The 26,532-nt window shown below is 50.3% G+C and overlaps 1 protein-coding gene across 2 annotated transcripts in view; it reads right to left on the bottom strand.

Annotated features, from left to right (window-relative positions):
• Positions 1 to 13,500: 13,500 nt before the first annotated feature.
• LOC123096280 (SWI/SNF complex subunit SWI3C homolog) overlaps positions 13,501 to 26,532 on the bottom strand; it is a 31,025-nt gene continuing 17,993 nt past the window's right edge. For both annotated transcript variants that reach the window (XM_044517970.1, XM_044517971.1), the window contains exon 9: positions 13,501 to 14,112. In XM_044517970.1, coding sequence (XP_044373905.1) covers positions 13,627 to 14,112 — 486 coding nt within the window. In that variant the 3' untranslated portion in view covers positions 13,501 to 13,626. The remainder of the gene's footprint in view (positions 14,113 to 26,532) is intronic.

Genomic DNA, 26,532 nt, shown 5'->3' with positions numbered 1-26,532 from the left:
AAATTGGCTGCACATTCTTACAAATCACAAATGGGCTATAAGTTCTCTGCCACACACTTGTGGCCTTACTAAGTTGACGCGTCCCCTAAAAAAAGAGAGTTGATGTGTATGCAAGGCTTTGTCAACTTATAGTCAACACACGGTTCTAGCAGCAGTGGCCGTTGGATGTCCATCCAACGGATGCCGTGCTTCTTCTTCAATCCCGGATATTCTAGCTTCACCCGCCCAAAAAATGATTCCTCCCCCTGACATCTGGGGCGCACCGTTTCGGAAGCTGACCTATGGGCCTACTAAGTTGACGCGTACCAAGGGCTTTGTCAACTTAGTCAATATAAACGATTCTAGCTGCAGTGACCGTACGATGTCCATCCAACGGCCGTAGTGCTTCTTCAACCTCTGGTCTTCTTGCTCCAGCCGCCCAAAGAACCGTCGTTCGTGCCTCATGCTCCTGCCTCCCGTGGCTGGCTGTGCTGCCGCAGAGGCCTCACCGCCCCCTACAATTCCCACCGCTGGCCAGGCCCTGCGGTGACGGCAGCCTCACACCGCAGCTGAACCAGTGAACCCTCGTACTCCTCTCTGCGCGGGCTTGCACTGCCGCTTCTTCCCCGGCTCCGCGTCGTCCCCTTCCTAGGCCTCGGCGTCGTCCACCGCCCTGGTGCTCTCGGCGCGGTGTGGTCAACGTGGTCAAGGAACGGCTTCCATCAGACATGGACTGTACGTGGAGAGGCTGACAGCTGGGTCCACGACGGCAGCAAGGAAGTGCCTCCTTATTACGCGGAAAATAATGATTCCTCCACCTGACAGCAGGGACCCACTGGACGGGCCACCATATTTCGCGAAAAAAACGTTTCCCCCCTGACTGCTGGGACCCACCGGACGGGCCACCGTATTGGGCGAAAAAACGTCCCCCCCGCTGTTAGCTCGGACCCACCGGAAGTGCCTCCTTATTACGCACAAAAAAATGAATACCCCCCTGCTGGTTGGGACCCACCTTGGTGGGAGGCTGACTTGTGGGACCCAACTTAGTTAATATGAACGATTCTAACTCCAGTGACCGTACGATGTCCATCCAACGGCCGTAGTGCTTCTTCAACCTCTGGTCTTGTTGCTCCAGCCACCCAAAGCAGCGCCGGTCGTGCCGCATGCTCCTGCCTCCCGTGGCCGGCTGTGCTGCCGCGGAGGCCTCACCGCCCCTACTATTCCCACCGCTGGCCAGGCCCTGCGGTGACGGTAGCCTCACACCGCAGCCGAATCAGTGAACCCTCGTACTCCTCTTTGCGCGGGCTTCCACTGCCGCGTCTTCCCTGGCTCCGCGTCGTCCCCTTCCTAGGCCTCGCCGTCGTCCACCGCCCTGGTGCTCTCGGCGCGGCGTGGTCAACGTGGTCAAGGAACGACTTCCATCGGAAGAGTACTGTACGTGGAGAGGCTGACAGCTGGGTCCAAGGCGGCCGCAAGGAAGTGCCTCCTAATTACGCGCAAAATAATTATTCCTCCACCTGACAGCAGGGACCCACCGGACGGGCAACTGTATTTCATGAAAAAATCGTTTCCCCCTGACTGCTGGGACCTACCAGCTACATCTTCGCACGCAAGGAAGTGCGTCCGGGCAAAAAAACGATTCGCCCCCCTGACTGCTGGGACCCACCAGCTACATCTTCGCACGCAAGGAAGTGTTTGACAGTCGGGACGCACCTGGTCGAACGTACGTAGTGTTGTCATTCTAGTCGTGAACGTGTACGTACATACTAGTCTGTAGAGGCGCGCACGTAGCATGTACACGTACGTACAACGGCCAGTACGAAACAAAGAAAATACGGCCACGTACGTACATACGGGCAGGGTCTCGAACGCCTATTCGCGCATACGTACGGCCAGGGCTCGTGTACATGGCTGGGTCGGAACGTAGAAACTGCGTCGTCGTCGTGTTCATGGGGAGGCAACGGAATGCGTCGGGACCCACCTGGTCGAAGCGTACGTAGCGTTGTCATTCTGGTCGCGAACGTGTACGTACATACTGGTCGATGTAGAGGCGCGCACGTGTCGTAGTAGAGGCGCGCACGTAGCATGTACACGTACATACAACGGCCAGTGTGCAAGAAAGAAAATACGGCCACGTACGTACATACGGGCAGGGTCTCGAACGCCTATTCGCGCATACGTACGGCCAGGGTTCGTGTACATGGCTGGGTCGGAACGGAGAAACAACGTCATCGTCGTGTTCATGGGGAGCCAACTGTCTGGGTCAGAACGGAATGCGTCGTCGTGTTCATCGGGAGGGCTTGGACGGAACAACCGATGAAAACGAGGCCTGGCGTACCCAGAACGGAGGAAATGGCCTTGTGTTCGACCGGCCACGTTCGAAACGGGATCCTGTTCATCGGGAGGGGTCTGGCATACCGCAAAACGGAGGAAACAGACCTCCTACGGTCGAAATGGGGGTCCTGTTGATCGGGAGGGGTGTGGCGTACCGCAAAACGGAGGAAATGGACTTGTGTTGGAGCGCTACGGTCGAAACGGGGGGTCCTGTTCATCGGGAGGGGTGTGGCGTACCACAAAACGGGACTCCACGGGATACTGTTCATCTCCATCGTCGACCCCCTCCAGCCTTCACGGGCTACTGTTCATCCACCGTCGACCTCCTCCAGCCTCCACCTGCGACTGTTCATCCACGGGCTCCTGTTCATCCAGCCTCCACCGCGCGCTACTCCACCGGCTACTGTTCAACCAGCCCTCTCCACGGGCTCCTATTCAACCACCCCTCCACAGGCTACTGTTCATCCAGCCCTCCACCGTCTACTGCTCATCCTACCCTCCACGGGGTGGTCCTGTTCATCCTGCCCTCCACGGGGTCCTGTTCATCCAGCCCCAACCGGCTCGATCGATCGGGGTCCTGTTCATCCAGAGGCAACACCACGGGGTCCTGTTCATCCACCCCCACCGGGAACTGTTCATCCAAACCCCCCAGCAACGCTCACTGTTCATCCAGAGGCAGCATCGATCGGCTTCAGTTAGCAGCAGTAGCGAAGGAATCGCTCGATCGGGTTCAGTTAACAGCCATCGATCGATCGCTCGGGTTCAGTAACGCGTAGCCTGCAGTGCAATCGCTCGGGTTCAGTTAGAGCCCAACGCCTCGCTCGGGTTCAGTTAGAGCCCAACGCCTCGCACCCACGCGCGTGCGTGTACGAGAGAAACGCGCATCGCTCGGCCCCGACCACCCACCGTAACCGGGAACACCCTGATATTTTCCTCGCCCTTGCTTCTACCACGGTTTTTTCCGTCATGGATGACCCAAAGAATGTCATGCAGCTGCGTCTCCGGCCCGCCCAGGACGAACAACCCATTTTCTACCATGATTTTTTGTCATAGAAGTAGGACCCCACCATATCTATGATGATACCGGGTTTTGTCACAATTATCGTCATAGAAGTGTCATAAGTATGACAGGAAAAAAATTCGTTCGGCCCAAAATGTCACGGATGTGTCTTTTTTTTTGTAGTGAATCCATTACAAGAGAGTAGAGGGGGAGAAACATCATAAGATCCAACTATAATAGCAAAGCTCGCGATACATCAAGATCGTATCACCTCAAGAACACGAGAGAGAGAGATCAAACACATAGCTACTGGTACATACCCTCAGCCCCGAGGGTGAACTACTCCCTCCTCGTCATGGAGAGCGCCGGGATGATGAAGATGGCCACCGGTGAGGGATCCCCCCTCCGGCAGGGTGCCGGAACAGGGTCCCGATTGGTTTTTGGTGGCTACAGAGGCTTGCGGCGGCGGAACTCCCGATCTATTCTGTTCCCCGATGTTTTTAGGGTATATGGATATATATAGGCGAAAGAAGTCGGTTAGGGGAGCCACGAGGGGCCCACGAGGGTGGGAGCGCACCCAGAGGGCAGGCGCACCTCCCTGCCTCGTGGCCACCTCGAAGCTTCCTTGACTTCAACTCCAAGTCTCCTAGATCACGTTCGTTCCAAAAATCACGCTCCCGAAGGTTTCATTCCATTTGGACTCCGTTTGATATTCCTTTTCTGCGAAACACAGAAACAAGGGAAAAACAGAACTGGCACTAGGCTCTGGGTTAATAGGTTAGTCCCAAAAATAATATAAAAGTGTTTAATAAAGCCCATAAACATCCAAAACAGATAATATAATAGCATGAATACTTCATAAATTATAGATACGCTGGAGACGTATCAGCATCCCCAAGCTTAATTCCTGCTCGTCCTTGAGTAGGTAAATGATAAAAGAAATAATTTATGAAGTGTGAATGCTAGCAGGTGCACAAGTTTGATCAATGATAATTTCAATCACCTTTTCTAGCATCATTATATATCATAACAGTAGCTCATCTCATAAAGCTTCTCATGATCAAGTAAAAAACTATTCACATGTTAAAGTATAGATCATAAACTTTCTTGAAAACTAACAAACCGTGTTATTAGTCATCAAACAATTACAATTCATCTTATTTTCAGGAAGAGTCTATGTCAGAGCTTTGACTCAGCAAACTTCACATACTCAACTATCATTTAGTCTTTCACAATTGCTAACACTCACGCGATATTTATGGGTTCAAAGTTTTAATCAGACACAGAGAAAGATAGGGGCTTATAGATTCGCCTCCCAACCTTTTGCCTCAAGGGTAATGTCAACAATAATAGCTCATGATGCCTTACATCCAATTGGATATATATATATCAGAATCTTTCCAACACAATGTGCTTGCCAAAGGATAAAATGTAAAATGGAAAGGTGAATATCACCATGACTCTTGCATAAGGTAAAAGACAAGAATAAAAGATAGGCCCTTCGCAGAGGGAAGCAGAGGTTGCCATGTGCTTTTATAGTTGGATGCACAAAATCTTAATGTGAGGGAATGTCACTTTATATTGCCACTTGTGATAGGGACCTTTATTATGCAGTTCCTCGCTTTTATTGCTTCCATATCACAAGATCGTATAAAGCTTATTTTCTCCACACTAAAAGATCATACATATTTAGAGAGCAATTTTTATTGCATGCACCGATGACAACTTACTTGAAGGATCTTACTCAATCCATAGGTAGGTATGGTGGACTCTCATGGCATACTGGTTTAAGGGATGTTTGGAAGCACAAGTAGTATCTCTACTTGGTGCAAATAATTTGGCTAGCACGAGGGGGAAAGGCAAGCTCAACATGTTGGATGATCCATGACAATATACTTTATTTCAGACATAAGAAAACATAACCCATTACATTGTCTTCCTTGTCCAACATCAACCTTTTAACATGTCATATTTTAATGAGTGCTCACAATTACAAAAGATGTCCAAGATAGTATATTTATATGTGAAATCTCTCTTCCCTCAATATTCTTTCATGAATTGTTCAAGTGACCAATACAATGTTTGCTAACCTTCAATAAATTTACCACCTCTACTTCTTATATGTGAAGTCATTACTCCCCATGGGATAAGCATATAAAACATATATAATTTCAGATTTATGATATTCGCTCATTCAACTATTTACTCATAGGATATAAGTGAAGCACACGAGTAAATGACCAACTACTCCAAAAAGATATAAGTGAAGATCATTGAGTAGTTAAATAATCATTTAGCTATGTGAAGACTCTCTCTCATTTCATAATTTCGGATCTTGGGATATTATTCAAACAGCAAGCAAAACAAAATAAAACGACATTTCAAGGATAGCACTATGTGAAGAAGCAAAAACCTAGGCTCAACCGATACTAACCGATAATTGTTGAAGAAGAAAGGTGGGATGCCTACCGGGGCATCCCCAAGCTTAGATGCTTGAGACTTCTTGAAATATTATCTTGGGATGCCTTGGGCATCCCCAAGCTTGAGCTTTTGTGTCTCCTTAATTCCTCTTATATCACGGTCTCCCTAAATTTCAAAAGCTTCATCCACACAAAACTCAACAAGGACTCGTGAGATAAGTTAGTATAAACCAATGCAAAAACCTTATCATACTCTACTGTAGCAAATCACTAAAATTATTATTCAACATTGCATACTAAATGCCTCTGCATATTTAATAGTCCTATCCTCAAATAGAATCATTAAAGAAGCAAACATATGCAAACAATGCAATCTGCCTAAACAGGGCAGTCTGTAAAGAATGCAGCAAGATCCATACTTCCCTAGCTCCAAAAATTATGAAAGAAAATTCCCACTGTAGTAAATTTATCAAAGCTTATTATGCAAAAGGTTTCAACATTTTATCACATTCTGACTTTTCTAGGGAATTTTTGCAACAGAGGTAAACTCTCCATTTTCAAACAGCAACATGTAGACTTGCAAAATAGGCATAGTAAAGGCTATCAATGCCACTTTTATTGAAATAGAAGATGCAAAACATTGTTCTAAATAACAGCAAGCAAATCCTAACAAAATAAATTGACGCTTCAAGCAAAACACATATCATGTGGTGAATAAAAATATAGCTCCAAGTAAAGTTACCGATGAACGAAGACGAAAGAGGGGATGCCGTCCGAGGCATCCCCAAGCTTAGGCTCTTGGTTGTCCTTGAATATTACCTTGGGGTGCCTTGGGCATCCCCAAGCTTAGGCTCTTGCCACTCCTTATTCCATAGTCCATTGAATCTTTACCCAAAACTTGAAAACTTCACAACACAAAACTTAACAGAAAATCTCGTGAGCTCCGTTAGCGAAAGAAAACAAAACACCACTTCAAGGTACTGTAATGAACTAATTCTTTATTTATATTGATGTTAAACCTACTGTATTCCAACTTCCCTATGGTTTATAAACTCTTTTACTAGCCATAGATTCATTAAAATAAGCAAACAACACACGAAAAACAGAATCTGTCAAAAACAGAACAGTCTATAGTAATCTGTAACTACGCAAACTTCTGGAACTCCAAAAATTCTACCAAAATAGGACGACCTAGATAATTTGTTTATTGATCTACTGCAATTGGAATCAGTATTTTATCATGTTCTGGTGATTTTTAACAATTGTTTTAGTGAACAGAAAGTTTCTGGAATTTTCAGCAAGATCAAATAACTATCATCCAAGAAGATCCTATAGGTTTAACTTGGCACAAACATTAATAAAAACATAAAACCACATCTAACCAGAGGCTAGATCAAATATTTATTCCTAAACAGAACCAAAAAGCAAAAAAATAAAATAAAATTGGGTTGCCTCCCAACAAGCGCTATCGTTTAATGCCCCTAGCTAGGCATGATGATTTCAATGATGCTCGTATAAAAGATAAGAATTGAAACATAAAGAGAGCATTATGAAGAATATGACTAGCGCATTTAAGTCTAACCCACTTCCTATGCATATGGATTTTGTGAGCAAACAACTTATGGGAACAATAATCAACTAGCATAGGAAGGCAAAACAAGCATAACTTCAAAACTTTAAGCACATAGAGAGGAAACTTGATATTATTGCAATTCCTACAAGCATATGTTCCTCCTTCATAATAATTTTCAGTAGCATCATGAATGAATTCAACAATATACCCATCACATAAATCATTCTTTTCATGATCTACAAGCATAGAATTTTTATTACTCTCCACATAAGCAAATTTCTTCTCATGAATAATAGTGGGAGCAAACTCAACAAAATAATTATCATGTGAGGCATAATCCAATTGAAAACTAAAATCATGATGACAAGTTTCATGGTTATCATTATTCTTAATAGCATAGAAGTCATCACAATAATCATCATAGATAGCAACTTTGTTCTCATAATCAATTGGAACCTCTTCCGAAATAGTGGATTCATCACTAAATAAAGTCATGACCTCTCCAAATTCACTTTCATAATTATCACAATAAGATTCAACATCCTCCAAAATAGTGGGATCATTAATTCCTAAAGTTGACACTCTTCCAAACCCACTTTCATCAATATAATCATCATAAATAGGAGGCATGATTTCATCATAATAAATATTCTCATCAAAACTTGGGGGACTAAACATATCATCTTCATCAAGTATAGCTTCCCCAAGCTTGTGGCTTTGCATATCATTAGCATCATGGATATTCAAGGAATTCATACTAACAACATTGCAATCATGCTCATCATTCACATATTTTATGCCAAGCATTCTATGTAATTCTTCTTCTAGTACTTGAGCACAATTTTCCTTCCCATCATTTTCACGAAAGACATTAAAAAGATGAAGCATATGAGGCAATCTTAATTCCATTTTTTTGTAATTTTCTGTTATAGACTAAACTATTGATAAAACAAGAAACTAAAAGATTCGATTGCAAGATCTAAAGATATACCTTCAAGCACTCACCTCCCCGGCAACGGCGCCAGAAGAGAGCTTGATGTCTACTATGCAACCTTCTTCTGGTAGACGTTGTTGGGCCTCCAAGTGCAGAGGTTTGTAGGCAGTAGCAAATTTCACTCAAGTGGATGACCTAAGGTTTATCAATCCGTGGGAGGCGTAGGATGAAGATGGTCTCTCTCAAACAACCCTGCAACCAAATAACAAAGAGTCTCTTGTGTCCCCAACACACCCAATACAATGGTAAATTGTATAGGCGCACTAGTTCGGCGAAGAGATGGTGATACAAGTGCAATATGGATGGTAGATATAGGTTTTTGTAATCTGAAACTATAAAAACAACAAGGTAACTAATGATAAAAGTGAGCGTAAACGGTATTGCAATGCTAGGAAACAAGGCCTAGGGTTCATACTTTCACTAGTGCAAGTTCTCTCAACAATAATAACATAATTGGATCATATAAATATCCCTCAACATGCAACAAAGAGTCACTCCAAAGTCACTAATAGCGGAGAACAAACGAAGAGATTATGGTAGCGTACGAAACCACCTCAAAGTTATCCTTTCTGATCGATCTATTCAAGAGTCCGTAGTAAAATAGCACGGAGCTATTCTTTCCGTTCAATCTATCATAGAGTTCGTACTAGAATAACACCTTAAGACACAAATCAACCAAAACCCTAATGTCACCTAGATACTCCAATGTCACCTCAAGTATCCGTGGGTATGATTATACGATATGCATCACACAATCTCAGATTCATCTATTCAAACCAACACAAAGAACTTCAAAGAGTGCCCCAAAGTTTCTACCGGAGAGTCAAGACGAAAACGTGTGCCAACCCCTATGCATAAGTTCATTGAACCCGCAAGTTGATCACCAAAACATACATCAAGTAGATTACGTGAATATCCCATTGTGACCACAGATAAGCACGGCAAGACATACATCAAGTGTTCTCAAATCCTTAAAGACTCAATCCAATAAGATAACTTCAAAGGGAAAACTCAATCCATTACAAGAGAGTGGAGGGGGAGAAACATCATAAGATCCAACTATAATAGCAAAGCTCGCGATACATCAAGATCGTATCACCTCAAGAACACGAGAGAGAGATCAAACACATAGCTACTAGTACATACCCTCAGCCCCGAGGGTGAACTACTCCCTCCTCGTCATGGAGAGCGCCGAGATGATGAAGATGGCCACCGGTGAGGGATCCCCCCTCCGGCAGGGTGCCGGAACAGGGTCCCGATTGGTTTTTGGTGGCTACAGAGGTTTGCGGCGGCGGAACACCCGATCTTTTCTGTTCCCCGATGTTTTTAGGGTATATGAATATATATAGGCGAAAGAACTCGGTCAAGGGAGCCACGAGGGGCCCACGAGGGTGGGGGCGCGCCTCCCTACCTCGTGGCCACCTCGAAGCTTCCTTGACTTCAACTCCAAGTCTCCTGGATCACGTTCGTTCCAAAAATCACGCTCCCGAAGGTTTTATTTCATTTGGACTCCGTTTGATATTCCTTTTCTGCGAAACACTGAAACAACGGAAAAAACAGAAACTGGCACTGGGCTCTGGGTTAATAGGTTAGTCCCAAACATAATATAAAAGTGTTTACTAAAGCCCATAAACATCCAAAACAGATAATATAATAGCATGAATACTTCATAAGTTATAGATACGTTGGAGACGTATCATCGCCCGCCGCCGCCGTAGACCCCCGTGCGCCTCTACTCCGACACCGTCGCGACCGGCCAGCTCCTTCACCGACCTCGCGGCCTCTTGCGATAGGCGGCCCCTCATGGCCGCCGTCTGCGTGCTGGCCCACCAGTCGATCTACGCCGACCGTCTCCGCCCTCTTCGACTGGGACACCTGCATCGCCTCCACCCGGCGGCCTCGCGCGATGTGGCGGCCAATCATAGTCGCCGCTCGCACGTCGGCCCCCCAATCGATCCACGCCACCCGCCTCCGCCGCGTCTGCACGACGAACCTGCGGTCTACCTCGTCGGCCTCGGCCCCGACGGCGTCAGGATCGTCGACTGTCTTAGCTCGGGCGCCGCTGCTACGTTGGTCGCTCGAGCCTCGCTGCTCGGGCACCGGCGCTGCTTTGGCAGCCCGGGTGCCGGGCGCACGACGTCCCATGTCGTTCGCCATCGCCGGCTTCATCTCGGACTCCTCCGCCACCTTGCTTCCACCGGGCGGCGTCCCCGACCTCGCGCGCGATCGGATTGATCACCCGCTCGCCGCCGCGAACCGCCTCATCTACGCCGTGCAACCGACCTGGCCCATCGGTTGCGCGCCTTCGCAGGCCCCGTGAAGACCGTCCCGAGTTCAGCGCGCCCCTCCACCGATCGAGCAACGGGCTGCCGCTGCGTCGCCCCGTCAGGCCGCAACGCCGCCACCCCGTGGTTCTTTCCTGGCTGCACCGACCCCCGTCACCGCTGCGTTCCTTCGGGCCATAGTGTCGCGGCCCGCGGTCCACCGCCGCCCCGAGGCCGTCCGCTTCAGGCCGTCCCGTGGCTGCACCGACCCTCGTGCCGCCACTGCGTCGTCCCATCGGGCCTTAGCGAGCGTGGCACGCGGTCCACGCCGCCGTCCTAAGGCCGTCCCCGCGGCTGCACCGACTCGCAAACCCGACGTTGCGTCGCCCCTTCGGGCCGCAGCGTCAAGGCCCATGGTCCCCGCCGCCGCCCCGAGGTCTTCCCGCCGTCGCCCCGACCCGCCTGCCGCCGCTGCGTCGCCCCTAAGGGCCCTAGCGTCGCGGCCCGCGGTCCACTTCACCGTCCCCGTGCATCGACTTCCCGTGTTATGCGCCGCGCCGTCTCCCTTGGCGCGGGAACGCCACCGTCCGCACCGGTGTTCGTCACGATGTTAGGGTTCTTCGCCTACTTCGAGCATCGCCGCCGCACTCCTAACCTAGCAGCCGCCGCCGCTCTTCTTCAGCCGCTACCGCCGCTACCCCCGTAGCCGCCGCTGCCGCCCGTCCAACCCCTTTGTCTTCATCCAGCACCAGCCCGTCGCCAGCGTCGCCATCATCTACCCCGACCCGCTTCATCTACTCCGACAACCGCGGGCGACATTGGCCCTGCGCCGATTGGCGCCGCAACCATCGTCGAGTCCTTCTCTGCTTGCCTCTCCGACTTCTTCGACATGGCGTACAGCTCGTGCAGGTCCCAGTCTATGAATGCCCGGTGCTGGCAACACCGATGCGTGCCTTTGTCCACGATGTGTCCCCGGACCTGGCAAGCCTGGTGCGGCGCTTCGTCAACTTCGTCTTCGTCCGTCTACGCATGCCCGGTGCTGGCAACACCGGTACGTGTCTTCGTCTACGATGTGTCCCCGGGCTTGGCAAACCCGCCGCGACGCGTCGTCAACAACATCTCCTTTCCGGCGCACCACTACTTCGACACCACTTACGCCCATGCTAACTCGGCGCCCCCTTGCGTCCGCGGCTCCACGACGACTTCCTCGACACCGGCCACCCCGACTCGACATCGACCACGGTGTTCTACGCACGGCTACACCACCCACGCTCTCGGCTACATCGACAAACGACACAAAGGGCTACCGCCTTGCTTGAGCAACCTCGTCGGTTTCCAGTCCAGCCACGACTACGCGATGCGTCGACCGTTACGACTGTGTGTGTGAGGGGGGGGGGGTGTCCGTCGGCTTGCCTTCGGATTCTTCTCCAGTCTCACCGTCCGCGTCGCTACCGTTGTGACTGCGAGGGGATGTTGAGTATAAGGATTATTAGCTGGTTCATGGGGCTGACTGGGGCGCGGACGCGCTGGTTCTTGACCTTGCCGGAGTGCACTAGGGACCGTGGAGATGAGCCATCACACGCTAGGAGCTGCGGCAGCGATGCCATGGCCGTTGCCGGCCGGGTCAGCGACCGGATCAAACAAAGGAGGACTCGCGCGAGGCGAGCAAGGTGGGGAGGGAGTGTAAGCGGTGGGGTGGCACTCCGGTGATGAGCTCGCCAGCTGGAGCAATTTCGGCAGTCGAGTGCGCCGCAAGAGAACGGAGTGTGGGCGGCGGTGGACGTGTTGTGTGCAACACGCTCGAAGAAATGCATAAGAGGGTGAAGTGTACGTGCAGTCTACTAACGGGTGGGCCCTTTGTTAACTTAACGTTCCAGCAGACGACATTAGGTTTTGGTGCCACGTCAGCCTTGACAGCGGGCCCAACCTGTCATATTTCGCATTAAACGGCTCTCAATCGAGCGTTTAGTGCTTTCAGCAAACAATTACTCAAAATTGACGTTTTCGACATTTTTTATATGGAAACAGTGGTTTTTGGCATTGCCAGACGTAATTCTAGCGGTTTCTGGCAATTTACTCAACACAGGGTGAAGCGACTCCTAATTGAGAGTTTGGGAGCTTAAATGCTCTGGCTAGTGGTTCCTTGGAGTATAGTGCTTGGGAACAGTTCCAATACAGGTTGGCTCGATTCTGATACATCTCTGAACCATTGGTTTCGAGCTCTCCGAGAGTATATAGTGTCCGGGGCCGGTTCCGATACAGGCCGATATTGGCCGGACATTAATCTTGGCTTCCTACGCGATACTCTGCAGCTTGACTTGTACTCCCTCCGTAAACTAATATAAGAAATAGTGATCTAAACGCTCTTATATACTTTAGTGATTTAAACGCTCTTATATTAGTTTACGGAGGGAGTACATCTAATATTGTTTGGACACTGACCATGGCTTTCTGTGTGATTCTATGCGGCTTGACTTGTATACCTTAGGTTTCGGGTCCCAACAGATTCTTGAAGATCCATGGCTCCCTCATCAACCTTACCGCAGACGTGATTCCAAAATGGCATAAAAAACTTCTGGACCGATTGATTTCATTGCATTTCGCGGCAAGCGATGTAAAAGTAATCTCATCAAACAGATTTCACTGCATTTCTTCGACCTGAGTCAACTTTCAGAATTGGCATGTATGTTGATCAACTTGGTTAGTCCGAGAAAATCCGCGGTGGTTACTAAAATATTAATATTTTATGAACACTTGTCCCAGTTTTCGTTGTGATTACTCAGTTTCAAAAATACTAAAAAGTCTGAATGTTGTCGAATAAAAGTCACTGTTCACCAAATCGGTTGCATTTTCTCTACTGTTGGCGATAACTGGTCCCTTGCTGTTTAAAAAACACAGGGTACGCTCTCCCACTCCAAGGTCTTCTGCAGACCGTAAAACAAACGGAGCTCTAATCATAAATACACACGGTCAACAGAAAATGTCGAACAATTGAATTGCAAAATTGAGATGCCTGTAAGAACAATATAAAGCTAGCTAACAAAGTTGAGCTTGTGAACTATCTATCCTAGAGTAGTGTTTCCTGAAGACGATGACCTCAACAGATGAGGATGGTGATTTGGAGTTACCGAACCCGGCATTGCACCAGAGCTGAACATAATGTTCGGCGCCTGTGCAACTGGCTGAGTCTGGATAGCCGTAAACGGTAAGCGAGGCCCAAACGAGAGCATCTGTGGCCGCCGCTGCACGAACGGCATTTGTGGATGCCCCTGCCCCTGCATGTAATTAGCGTATGCCGCTGGTACCGTGGCTTCAGCCATGGAGCGTGGCATGGCCAACGGTCTAGGGCTTATATTCGTTGGATTGGGTGACATAGTGCTACCACCACTGGTGGGCAGACTAGTTTCCGGGGGATTTGAGCAGGCTCGCATCGCCTGGATACGGCCAGCTGAAATCCTCTGCTTGGCTCTCTCCACTTGCTCGCATTCCTTCAAAACCAAGGTCTCGACTTCAGCAAACTGCTTCAGCTTTAACTCCAGCCTCTTCAACTGCAAGTTCAGTAATTGCAGACGGTATCAAAACAAATATGTAAGCATCAAAACTTCCAAAGTAGCTTAGGAACTAACTGTGATAGATGGTAAGAAAAATATTGATCATGAGTTTAACTTTCCACCCTTGTTTCAGGACATTAAAATGTAGGCATGAGGACAAAAACCTTCAAAAACTCTTTAGATTTCACCATCGAGCACCTTCTAGACAATTAATACAGCTAAATGATTATTGTATAGGAACATACGAGGTAATAATATTTTAGGACTTCTGTGCCAAGTTCGACTTATTAACAGATTTAGATGTGTTTTGTTCACTGGCTATCCCTGGGTGGGATATAGTGGGCCAGTTTTTAGTTTGTTATCACCTGTTTCGTCGAGAGGATGAGGGATAGAGACAACCACATATATGGATTACACCCTCCAGATGCTGGTTGAGCAGACCTGGAAATTTTGCCGAATGAGGACGACCACCCGCACTCGCTCCGCTCGTCGCCGCTTGCCTCACATGGCTCGCTCCGCTCGTTGCCTCACGTGGAACTTTCTTTTCCCATTACATCACACCCTCCCCCAAAACCGAACCCTATCTCTTCTCCTCACCCTCTCATTTCTCTCGTGTGGCGGCGGCAGGACCTAGGGTGATGGTGGTGGCTGGACATCAGCTGCGAGGGAGATGCGTGTTCACTGGACATCTTCTCTTGAGTAAGCAGACATGAAGGTTGTGCTTGCTTCGACGTTTGCAATCACCGAGGACGGAGTGGAAAGATCCCACAGGTAGGTCACCAGAAGTATGAACGTCCAACTCATGGCAGAGGCAGGGGATATAACAGAGGGGCAAGTGGCAGAGGCAGGACTGCTAGAGGAAGAGGTGGATACTTGAGAAACTCAGGGGGGCAGAGGGCACACATGGCAGTTGAAGGGGACACTCGGACGTCAAAGGCAAAGGAGTAGATGCTGACTATGGAGGCTTTGAGCACTGTGACTCCACTGATGAAGGTAATCCGGAAAAGGCACCTCTTGCTACTAATGAGAATGCTCCCCAGAGTGGGTCCTACACTCTGGAGCATCTAACCATGTTTGTGAGTAAATCGTGTGTATTTGAGTCTTACAATAAGCATCCTCCTGCTCACAAAGGCACGATACAAACTGCTGATGGTACAAAACAGCCTGTCATAGGGGTTGGCACAGTAAAGTGCACTTCAACCATCTCCCTACTCTTAGTTTTACATGTGCTAGCTTTTCTTGTCAATCTGGTCTCTCTCAGTGCTCCAATTGATCAAATAGATTGTCGTGTAATCCTTGAAAACTTTGGTTGCGTGATTCAGGAGCGACAGACGAGGCCAGCGGTTGGGACTGGCACCAGGCGTATGGGGCTCTGGTATATGGACCAGGAGGTGCAGCCGGACTTGGTATGTGCAACAACGATGGAGGACAAAAGCAGGCGATGTCCATCAGTGTAGGATGGGACATGTATCTTTTGATAAGATGTGTAGAATATTTCTGAATGTTATGTGTGGGGTAGGCAAGGGCAAGTTGACCTGTGATGCTTGCGAATATGCTACACACACAAGAGCCTCATATGTGAGTTGGCTTAGGATCATATTTCCTTTTATGCTTGTTCATTCAGATGTATGGACTAGCCCGATGATGTTAGTGAATGGAATGAAATATTTTGTTACCTTTATTAACTGCTATTCTCGTATGACTTGGATTTACTTGATGAGTCACAAGGATGAGGTGTTCAATTGTTTTCAGAACTTTTCATGCCTGCATGCAGACTCAGTTTCAGGTGCAGGTGAGATCAGGACTGGTAATGGCACGTAGTATGTGAACAACACCTTCGGGGCATTCTTGCCTGACCAAGGTATCCTTCATCAAACATCTTGGCCAGACCCCCCCCCCCCCCCCGAATGGAGTGGCAGAAAAAAGAATCGACATATTCTTGAGGTTGCTCTGTCGTTGATGTCTACAATGAATGTGCCCAAGTTCTTGTGGAGTGAACCAATTATGACAGCCACATACCTGATCAACAATACTAGGTATACAATGTATGGACACCATCAAGAATACTAGGCATGAAATCTCCTAGTGAGTTGATGTTTGGAGAAACGAAGTTTGTTGTTCCCCCAAAGTTGTTTGGCAGTACTTGTTTTGTTCGAGATCACCAACCTTCTGTGGGAAGTTAGATCCGCAGGCAGTGAAGTGTGTTTTTCTAGGCTATTCTTCAAGTCAAAGGGGTATAAATGTTGGTGTCCCTCTGAGAAACGCAGGCTTGTCAGTATGGATGTCACCTTCAGGAGTCTGAACCAGCTGACAGATCTAAGTTTGTTGTTTGCAGAGCTTCATCACTTACACTCTGTGAAGGATGGTCAAGTGAGGGAGCAGGCTGCGTCTCACACTCAGGGTGATTCTGTGGGCACTAACACTGATGACGATGTGCAGGTTCAGGTCCAGCCAATAGTGGGTCAATTCCGATTGGTACTCTCACTGATGATGATGTGCAGATTCAGGTCCAGCCAACAGTGGGTACAATTCAGATTGGTAATCTCAAGCTTCCTGTTCAGGATCAGTGGCAGAAGATTCCCCTAGTGTACTCACGACGGCAGCCACAAGTGCATAGCTCATCTGACACACTCCTGGTATACTCACGACGGCAGTCTCAAGTGCAGGGGGAGCAGCAAGGTAGTGATGCAAGCTCATCTGACACAGTGAAACTGCCTATTGCGTTGCGAAAGGAGACTCGTGAAGCTGCAAGAAAGGGTGAAGTGGCAAGGAAGGCTCTACCACAGGATGATGTTTGTGATGACCATGACATTTGTTGCCTCTCTTCAAACTGTCCATCCCAAAGGATTGGAAGGCTGCAAAGCAAGATCCAAAGTGGCGTGTAGTGATGATAGAGGAGTTGGATGCATTGAAGAAAAACAAGACGTGGGTGCTAACCACATTGCCGGCAGAAAAGAAAACAGCGAGTTGTAAGTGGATCTATACCATTAAGAATCCTGAGGGAAAGGGAACGATATAGTCAAACTTATGGAATGGACTATGATGAGACGTTTGCTCCAGTGGCAAAGATGAACACATAAGAATATTGGTTTCCTGTGTTGCAAACTATGGGTGCAAGTTGCATCAACTAGATGTCAAGAATGCCTTCTTGCATGGTGAGCTGCAGGAAGAAGTGTGCATGGAGATACCACCAGATTTTGGTACTTCAGTGACCACAGGGAAGGTATGCACGCTCAAGAAATCCTTGTTTGGGCTGAAGCAATCACTGAGGGCATGGTTTCATAGGTTCAAACGTGTTGTCTGTGGTATTTGGGCCGAAGCAATCACCGAGGGCATGATTTCATAGGTTCAAACGTGTTGTCTGTGGTATGGGGGTATGACGAGTGTAACGGTGATCACACAATGTTCTATACACACTCTAATCGGAAGATCAGCATTCTAGATGTTAGGAATATGCAACTTGTATTCCCATGAGGCCATAGGCCAGTATATATACATGTACAGGTGCAGTAAATATGCAGAAAACCCCTTATGCAGGTAAATACAAAAGGTTACATGGCTATATATATATAGTACTCTAACATCCCCCCTCAAACTCATGGTGGATGAACAACACTGAGTTTGGAGAGATAGAAGCCATGCTGCGCTCTAGTCTAGGCCTTCGTAAAGAAATCCGCCAACTGTAACTCGGAAGGCACATACTGAAGAGCAATAACCTGATCCTGCACACCAGCGCGCACATAGAAAGCATTAACACCAATATGCTTGGTGAGCTCATGCTTCACAGGGTCGCGCGCAATGCTAATAGCACCTGTACTGTCAGACAAGAGTATAGTAGGTAGTGACAGAAACACCAAAGTCCTGAAGTAACCACCGTAAGTCACCTCTGCCGTCAAAAGAGCCATAGCTTGCAACTCAGCCTCTGCACTCGAACGCGAAACCAGAGCGAGGAAAGAACAGGCGGTGAGAGATCGTGCCTCGAAGATATCGAAGAACATGAAGGAGGTGACTATGGTGAACCGAAGTGGGGGCGGAGACAAACTGACTCAGAATATGGACCGGATAGGAGATATCAGGATGAGTGACAGCTAGATAGACAAGACTCCCAATAAGATGACGATAACGAGTCGGATCAGGCAAAGGGTCACCATCAGTATCACAAAGGTGAACATTGAGCTCCATAGGAGTCTCAACAGTGCGCTCATCAGTAAAAGCAGCACGAGCAAGAAGATCCTGGATATACTTTTTCTGGGAAATAGAAGCGCCATCAGAGGTAGAAGAGACCTCAGTCCCAAGAAAGTAGCGAAGACGGCTAAGATCAGACATAAGAAACTGCTCACTAAGGCGAGCCTTCACAAAGACAATATACTCGGGGTCGTCACCAGTGATGATCATGTCATTGACATAGAGAAGAAGAGTCCGACCACGAGCTGAGAGATGGACAAACAACGCTGGATCATGAGCACTCGCTGAAAACCAGCGGCAGTCACCATAGAGGCAAAACACTCAAACCAGGCGCGAGGGGCTTGCTTAAGGCCATAGAGAGAGCGACGAAGACGGCATACCATGCCATCAGGAACAGAATACCCAAGTGGGGGCTGCATGTAAACCTCCTCACGCAGCTCACCATTAAGAAAGGCATTCTTAACGTAAGCTGAGATACAGACCAGTGGCAGACAGAGGCCACGGCAAGAAGTGTGCGAACAGTGGTCATATGGGCCACAGGAGCAAAAGTCTAATCGTAATCACGACCATGCTCCTGCTGAAAACCACGAGCCACAAGACGAGCTTTGTAACGCTCAAGAGAACGATCAGAGCGAGTCTTAACCTTGTAGACCCACTTACAAGTGATTGGACGAACACCAGGAGGAAGAGAAACAAGGTCCCACGTGCCGGTATGCTCAAGGGCAACAAGCTCCTCTGCCATCGCAAACTGCCATTCGGGATGAACAACAGCTTGACGGTAAGAAGTCGGCTCAAGAACAGCAGCACCAGCGCTTGGAAAACCAAGGCGATCAACTGGCGGAAGCGGACGAGGACGCAAGCCATAAGTAGGCCGAGAGGAGGAAGAGGACACATCAGAAGTAGATGGCTCATCAGTAGATGCATCCACGACACGTGGACGACGAGTATAATACTGAGGAAAAGATGGAAGAATCCGATCCAAGGTAGACTCAGGGGATGGAGACGAAGAAGTCGCCGGGGATGAAGGTGCAGAATCCGGTGACAGGCAAGGTGAGGAAACCATGGGAGATGGTGATGGTGGATCGACAATAGGATGGATAGCACGACGAATAGACAAGGGTTCGATAGGAGTGATAGGTGTGTTAGGAAAAGTGAGGAAAGAGACTCATCAAAAGTCACATCCCGAGAAATACGCATCTGACGACCGATAGGATCCCAACAACGATAGCCCTTATGCTCATCACTATGCCTAAGACACACTCAACGGACTAAGCGCTCAGTTTGGTGCGTTCACGGGGGGCAAGAAGAACATAGCAAACGCAACCAAACAAACAAAGCGCCGAATAATCAAGAGAACGATCAAAGAGACGCTCCAAGGGAACACCACCTTGTAGAGCAGCGGATGGCTGAAGGTTGATGAGATAGGTGGAGGTGGAGACAGCCTCGGCCCAAAAATTAAGGCAGAAGAGAGGCGGCAATCATCAACGCACGAGCCGTCTCAAGAAGGTGACGATGCTTTCGCTCAGCCACACCATTCTGAGCATGAGCACCAGGACAAGAGAACTGAGAAAGACTCCCCTGCTCAGCAAGAACACCAGGCAACATCTTGGAAATATACTCGCCAGCAGAGTCAGCAAGAAACACACGAATGGGCAAAGAGAACTGTGTGTGAATCATGGCAGCAAAATGCTTATAGATAGACAAAACCTCACTGTGAGGTCATAAAATAAAGCCAAGTATAACGAGAGAAATCATCTATGAAAATAATATAGTATCGATGGCCCCCTTTCGAAGCGAAGGGAGCTGGACCCCATACATCAAAATGGACTAAATCAAAAGGACGCTGAGACACTGACTCACTAGTGGGATAAGGTAACTGAATCTGTTTGCCAAGCCTACAACCCTGACACTCTAAAGAGATATCTCCTGAGACAGACCCCAGAAGACCTCGACGAACTAAAGATGACAAACGAGAACCACAAAAGATGACCAAGTCGATGATGCCACTGCTGGAAGGAGCCGGTAGCTGAAGCGACAGAAGCGGATGAACTGGCGATAGTGGTGGCAGCAGAAGGAACATGAAGCCAGTCTAACTCCCAAAGACCCTGAGAGTCACGGCGACGAGGGCCAGCCCCAACCAAAGTGTGCGTGGACGATTCTGAACAGAACAAGAGTCAACGTCAAGAATGACGCGACAACCAGAATCAGCAAGTTAACCAGCAGAAAACAGATTCATGGTAAGTCGAGGAACATGAGCCACATCAAGAACATAATAAGAAGAAGTGGTAAGATTGCCTCGACTAGCAACAGAAAGAGGAGTACCATTAGCAGTGAGTACATGAACAGGAAAATCAAGCGATCTAAGAGAGGACAAACTGGAAGAATGAGAAGACATATGAAAAGAAGCTCCGGAGTCCAGAACCCATGGGGATATACCTGACTGTGTAGATGGTGGTTGCTCAAGGCGGGAAGCATCAGTCACAGAACCTGCAGTACCCGTCAAAGAAGAACCTGAAGCGACAAGTAGACGCTTAAGTCGCAGAATATCCTGTTCAGTCAAGGCGGTGGCTGAAGATGTCGAAGTAGGAGACATCCTTGAAGATGATGTTCGCGCCTTGCGCAGCTGACGCTTCTTCTGCAAGCACTGAGACTCAACATGACCATCCTTGTTGCAGTAGCCGCAATGAGGACGAGAGCGGCCCTGACCGCTAGTAGGAGTGGGCAATGGCGGTGGAGCACTGGAGCCGGAAGGAATCGGTGCAGCAGGCAGCATAGCAGGAGCTCGAGTAGCGAGCACAGAGAGAACCTCAAGTAAACCAGCACCAGATAAGCGAGTCTCCTCATCACGAATCTCAGAAAGTGCCTCCATGAGAGAAATACGGCCACAAGCAAACAACTGAGCGCGTTGGGGCTCAAACTCCTTACGGAGCCGAGACAAGAACTCGTAGACACGATGAAACTCCAAATTAGCTCGCAGAGCCTGGCAACACTGACAAGTACGACAACCAGCAGCGCGAAGAGAATCAAGCTGACGCCAGATAGCAGAACTCTGTGCATAGAAATCATCAACGATGGAGTCACCCTGCTGAAGAGCATGCTCCTGGCAGACCACAGACAGGTATAAGGCATCACCAGAAGGCTGATAGCCCTGACGAAGACGGGTCCACATCTCAACTACGGTAGAGAGGCCCAGGAACTCAGAGGCAAACTGAGGCAGAACACTAGCAGTGAGAACAGCGGCGGCACGAGCATCATCATCAAGCCACTGAGTGTAAGCAGACAAAGCCTCATGATAAGTGTGAAGAGCCTCCTCATAAGTCAAAACCTGCTCATCATAAGCACGAACGGCAGCATCAGCAGCAAGCTTAGCTGCATCCTTCACAGCCTGATTAGCATCCGCAGCAAGAACTGGTGGCGTCGGCGGAGTAGGGGCCACAGGAGGAACCGGACACGGCGGACAACGGACCTCGCCAGAAAGAACGCCCCAGAGACGAATGCCATGCATATGAATGCGCATCAAGCCAACAAACTCGATGCAGTTAGTGCCATCAAAGATCAGCGGGCAACGAGGAACTGCAATATAGCCCGGTGTAGTAGACATTTTTTTCTTTCTTTTTTTCTCTTTTTTTTACTGAAAACTATGCAGCCCAGCAACGAAACAGACGGCGGTGGATTAATTCACCTGATGCAGCAGGGGAACGAATCCGGCGGCCGGCGGCGGAGATCGGTGGGTGGCGGGATCGAATACGACTGGATCATGGGCAGAACCTGGCGGTTGGATCGAGACTTTGGCTGGATCGGGAACCGCCCGCTGGATCAAGACTTCGGGCTGGTGGCTGGATCGGGACGTCGGGAGGAGCAGCAACCGCCCGCTGGATCGGGAAGTTGGGCGGTCAGCGGTTGGATTGCCTAGATCGGGGCCTGCCGAACTGCTGTGTCATGTGGAGCGAACGAGCGTGAGCGTCGGCGAGAGAGAGAACACGACGCGATAGCAATCGGCCGGAGAAAATAGGAGCAGCGGCCGACACAATAACGGGATCAAAAAAGCACAAGTTGCACGTGCTAAAAAAAACCTTAGCTCTAATACCATGTTAGGAATATGCAACTTGTATTCCCATGAGGCCATAGGCCAGTATATATACATGTACAGGTGCAGTAAATATGCAGAAAACCCCTTACGCAATGGGGTAAATACAAAAGGTTACATGGCTATATATATAGTACTCTAACACTAGACACTTTGATCGAAAGATCACCATTCTTGCAGTTTATGTGGATGGCATTATCATCACTGGAGATGATAAGGAGAAAATAGAGAGATTGAAGGGGTGCCTGAGCAAGGAGTTTGAGGTAAAGGATGATGGATAAGTCTGTGTACTAGGGTCGTTGTGGGGCTGCAGCACATGGTCCTTGTGGCAGTTAGGATAGAGTTCCTGACCATCAAGGATTGTTAGTTAGGATAGCATCTTAGACTGGCATCTTAGACTAGCATCTTGGACTGGCATCTTAGCAGCATCTCAGCATATGCTTGGCTGGCTAGCAGCCTATAAGTATGTAACCCCAACCCCTCAGGTTGGCATGGCATTGTGTGAGAAATAAACCAATGAAAATTGTCCCAACTCTCCTAGTGTCATCCACAACTATCAATGCTCAGGTTCAAAGGTCTAACAAGTGGTATCAGAGCCAAGTTATCTTGTACCATGAGCATTTCCTGTGAGCAGCCTAAGTCGATAGCAGCAGCTGCTCCGTCTGTCTCTGGTTACCTTCCTCCCTCTGGACTGTCGAGCAGCAGTTCGTCTTCAATAGCCTCCTCTTCACGCAACAGCCCCCCTGCAGCAAGCCATGTCTGCAGGTCGCTCTCAGCACACGGCTACCTCGAGCATACGACGTCGGCAGGAGGCCGAGCGCGCCGTGGCAGAGGAGCGTGAGCGAGCAGCTGTAGCAGCAGCTGCTGCGGCAGCAAGGGTGTCGAGGCTGGCTGCAGCAGAGCTGGCAGCAGCCAGAGCGGAGGTAGAAGCAGCCAGGGCGGAGGTAGAAGCAGCAGCAGCAGCACGTGAGGCTACGGCGGATGCCAAGGTACTCCACAGCGGCTACGGCAGCTCCAACAGCTCTGCGCCTGCGGACGACGGCGCTGACGCAGACCGCGCCAAAGTGGCACTAGAGCGGACAGCGCAGTGGGCAGCCGAGCACGCCCGCGCTCCAGGTGGAGGTGCGCACCGCGACGGCGGCTGCAACGACCAGGACCGCGGCCTCTACGAGGTCCGGACTGTGGTCAGGGATGTTGGTCCCAGTGCTGGGTGGCCTACCCTCACTAAAACCAACTACGTCAATGGGCCGGGATCATGAAGGTCAGGCTCCAGGTGCGGCGCATGTGGGAGGCAGTCCAGGAGAGCAACGTCGACCACCAAGAGGACCGACGGGCGCTGGACGCCCTCATCGCCGCAGTCCCGCCCGAGATGCAGTTCTCGCTTTCCAGCAAGTGGACTGCCAAGGAAGCTTGGGACGCCATCGCCGCAGCACGCATCAGCAGCGACCGTGCTCGCAAGTCCACTCTGCAGGCACTTCGTAAGGAGTGGGAGAGCCTGGCTTTCAAGCCAGGTGAGGACGTTGATGACTTTGCTCTCCGTCTCAACACTCTGCTGCAGAAGTTGGTGAAGTTTGGTGATGCCACCTACACCGAGGAGGGAGCTGTCGAGAAGCTTTTTCGGTGCATCCCCGAGAAGTACAAGCAGATGGCTCGGTCGATCGAGTCTTTGCTGGACCTCTCCACGATGACAATCAGGAGGTGATAGGTCGCCTCAAGGTCGTCGACACCGACGAGCCACAGCCTTCCTCGGGGCCCATCACCACCGGCGGGAAGCTGCTCCTAGCTCGGGAGCCGTGGGATGCCAGCCTTGGTGACATGAAGAAGGGGGAGCCTTCTTCCACGACGGGCGGCCGCAAGCGTGGCAAGCAGCGTAAGACGCGAAGAGGCCCCCCGGGCAGGGCACAAGGACGTGCCGAAGGTGACGCCCGCGGAGGCGCCAAGGACGGCGCCGCTGGCAAGCCGAAGCCGGCACAAGACAACAGTTGCCACAACTGTGGCCGGTTTGGCCATTGGGCCAATGAGTGTCGGCAACCACGACAAGGCCAGGCTCACGTCGCACAGGCGAAGGAGGAAGAGACGGCTCTGTTCATGGCTCATGCAAGCATTGAGCTATCCTCAGCGACACCAGTCGCAAAAGCTCTCATCCACCTCGACGAGCCAAAAGCGCACGCTCTTCTCGACGATGGCTCCGGGAAGGACAAGACTACGGGGTGGTGCCTCGACACCGGCGCCACCCACCACATGACCGGTCGAAGGGAATTCTTCGCCGAGCTCAACTCCGATGCGCGAGGCTCCGTCAAGTTTGGGGATGCCTCCGCTGTGGAAATTAAGGGCGTCGGCTCCGTCATCTTCACCACCAAGACGGGAGAGCACCGGCTGCTCACCGGTGTCTACTACATCCCCGCGCTAAGGAACTCCATCATCAGCTTGGGACAGCTGGATGAGAACGGCTCACGCGTGCTAATTGAGCATGGGGTTCTACGCATCTGGGATCGCCAGGGTCGCCTTCTCACCAAGGTACCCAGAGGTGGAAATCGACTTTACGTCCTTGATGTGCAGGTGGCACAACCGGTCTGTCTCGCTGTCCGTCGGGACGACGAGGCGTGGCAATGGCATGAGCGCTTTGGGCACCTTCATTTTGAGGCCCTGAAGCGTCTAAGTGCCAAGGAGATGGTACGAGGCCTGCCATGCCTCGACCATGTGGAGCAGTTCTGCGACATCTGCGTACTGACGAAGCAGAGACGACTCCCCTTTCCCCAACAGGCGAGTTTTCGGGCCAAGGAGAAGCTGGAGCTCGTGCACGGAGACTTGTGCGGCCCGGTGACGCCAGTCACACCAGGAGGTCGACGCTACTTCCTGCTGCTCGTCGACGATCTCTCTCGCTACATGTGGGCGATGATTCTCGGCAGCAAGGGAGAAGCGGCGGACGCCATCAGGCGCGCGCAGGTTGGTGTGGAGGCGGAGAGCAGCCACAAATTGCGCGTGTTGCGCACTGACAACGGCGGTGAATTCACGGCGGCTGAATTCGCGTCGTACTGCGCCGATGAGGGCATCCAGCGCCACTACTCCGCGCCGTACAGCCCGCAGCAAAACGGAGTCGTCGAGCGGCACAACCAGACGGTTGTGGGGATGGCTCGGGCTCTCCTCAAGCAGAGAGGGATGTCGGCTGTTTTCTGGGGAGAGGCGGTGCTGACGGCCGTCTACATCCTCAACCGCTCGCCTACAAAGGCACTCGACGGCAGGACACCGTACGAGGCCTGGCATGGGCGGAAGCCGGCGGTCTCCCATTTGCGGGTCTTTGGCTGTCTTGCGTTCGCTAAGGAGCTCGGCCACATCGGCAAGCTCGACGACAGGAGCACTCCGGGAGTCTTCATCGGCTACGCGGAGGGCTCAAAGGCCTACCGCATCCTCGACCCAAAGACACAGCGTGTGCGCACGGCGCGAGACGTCGTGTTCAACAAAGGGCGAGGGTGGCAATGGGACAAGGCGGTGGACGACGGCTCGATGCCGACGTATGACGACTTCATTGTCGAGTACGCCCACTTCAAGGAAGCCGGGGGAGCAAGCAGCTCCTCTTCGCCGGGCACATCTACCCCGGCCCCCAAAACTACATCGACTCCGGTGCCTGCTACGCCGACGGCACCACAACTGGTGACGCCGCATACTCCAGCCCCGGCAGTCACCACTCCGGGTTCGTCTTCATCAGCACCAGCTCACGCAGAGCAGAACCCGATGAAGTTCGCTTCCCCGCTCACTCGCGACGAGGAGCGGGTCGACGCGTATTATGGAGGCGAACAGCTGCGGTATCGCACGATGGATGATCTACTCGGCGACCAGCCGGTGCCGGGACTGATGCCACGTGACCTGGAGGCGCAGCTACAACTCGCGTGTGAGGACGGCGAACCACGGTCCTTTGCAGAGGCCGAGAAAGATGCGGCATGGCGCGCCACGATGCAGTTGTAGATGGATGCGGTCGAGCAAAACCGCACCTGGGAGCTCGCTGACCTCCCTCATGGTCACCACGCAATCAACCTTAAGTGGGTGTTCAAGCTGAAGAGGGATGGAGCCGGCGCCATCATCAAGCACAAGGCTCGCCTGGTGGCCCGAGGCTTCTTGCAGCAGGAAGGAGTCGACTTTGACGACGC

The sequence above is a fragment of the Triticum aestivum genome, chromosome 4D (genome assembly GCF_018294505.1).
Source record: "Triticum aestivum cultivar Chinese Spring chromosome 4D, IWGSC CS RefSeq v2.1, whole genome shotgun sequence".
In the NCBI taxonomy this organism is placed as follows: Eukaryota; Viridiplantae; Streptophyta; class Magnoliopsida; order Poales; family Poaceae; genus Triticum; species Triticum aestivum.
The sequence above is the reverse complement of the archived record's forward strand: the minus strand, read 5'-3'. Positions and strand labels throughout refer to the sequence as shown.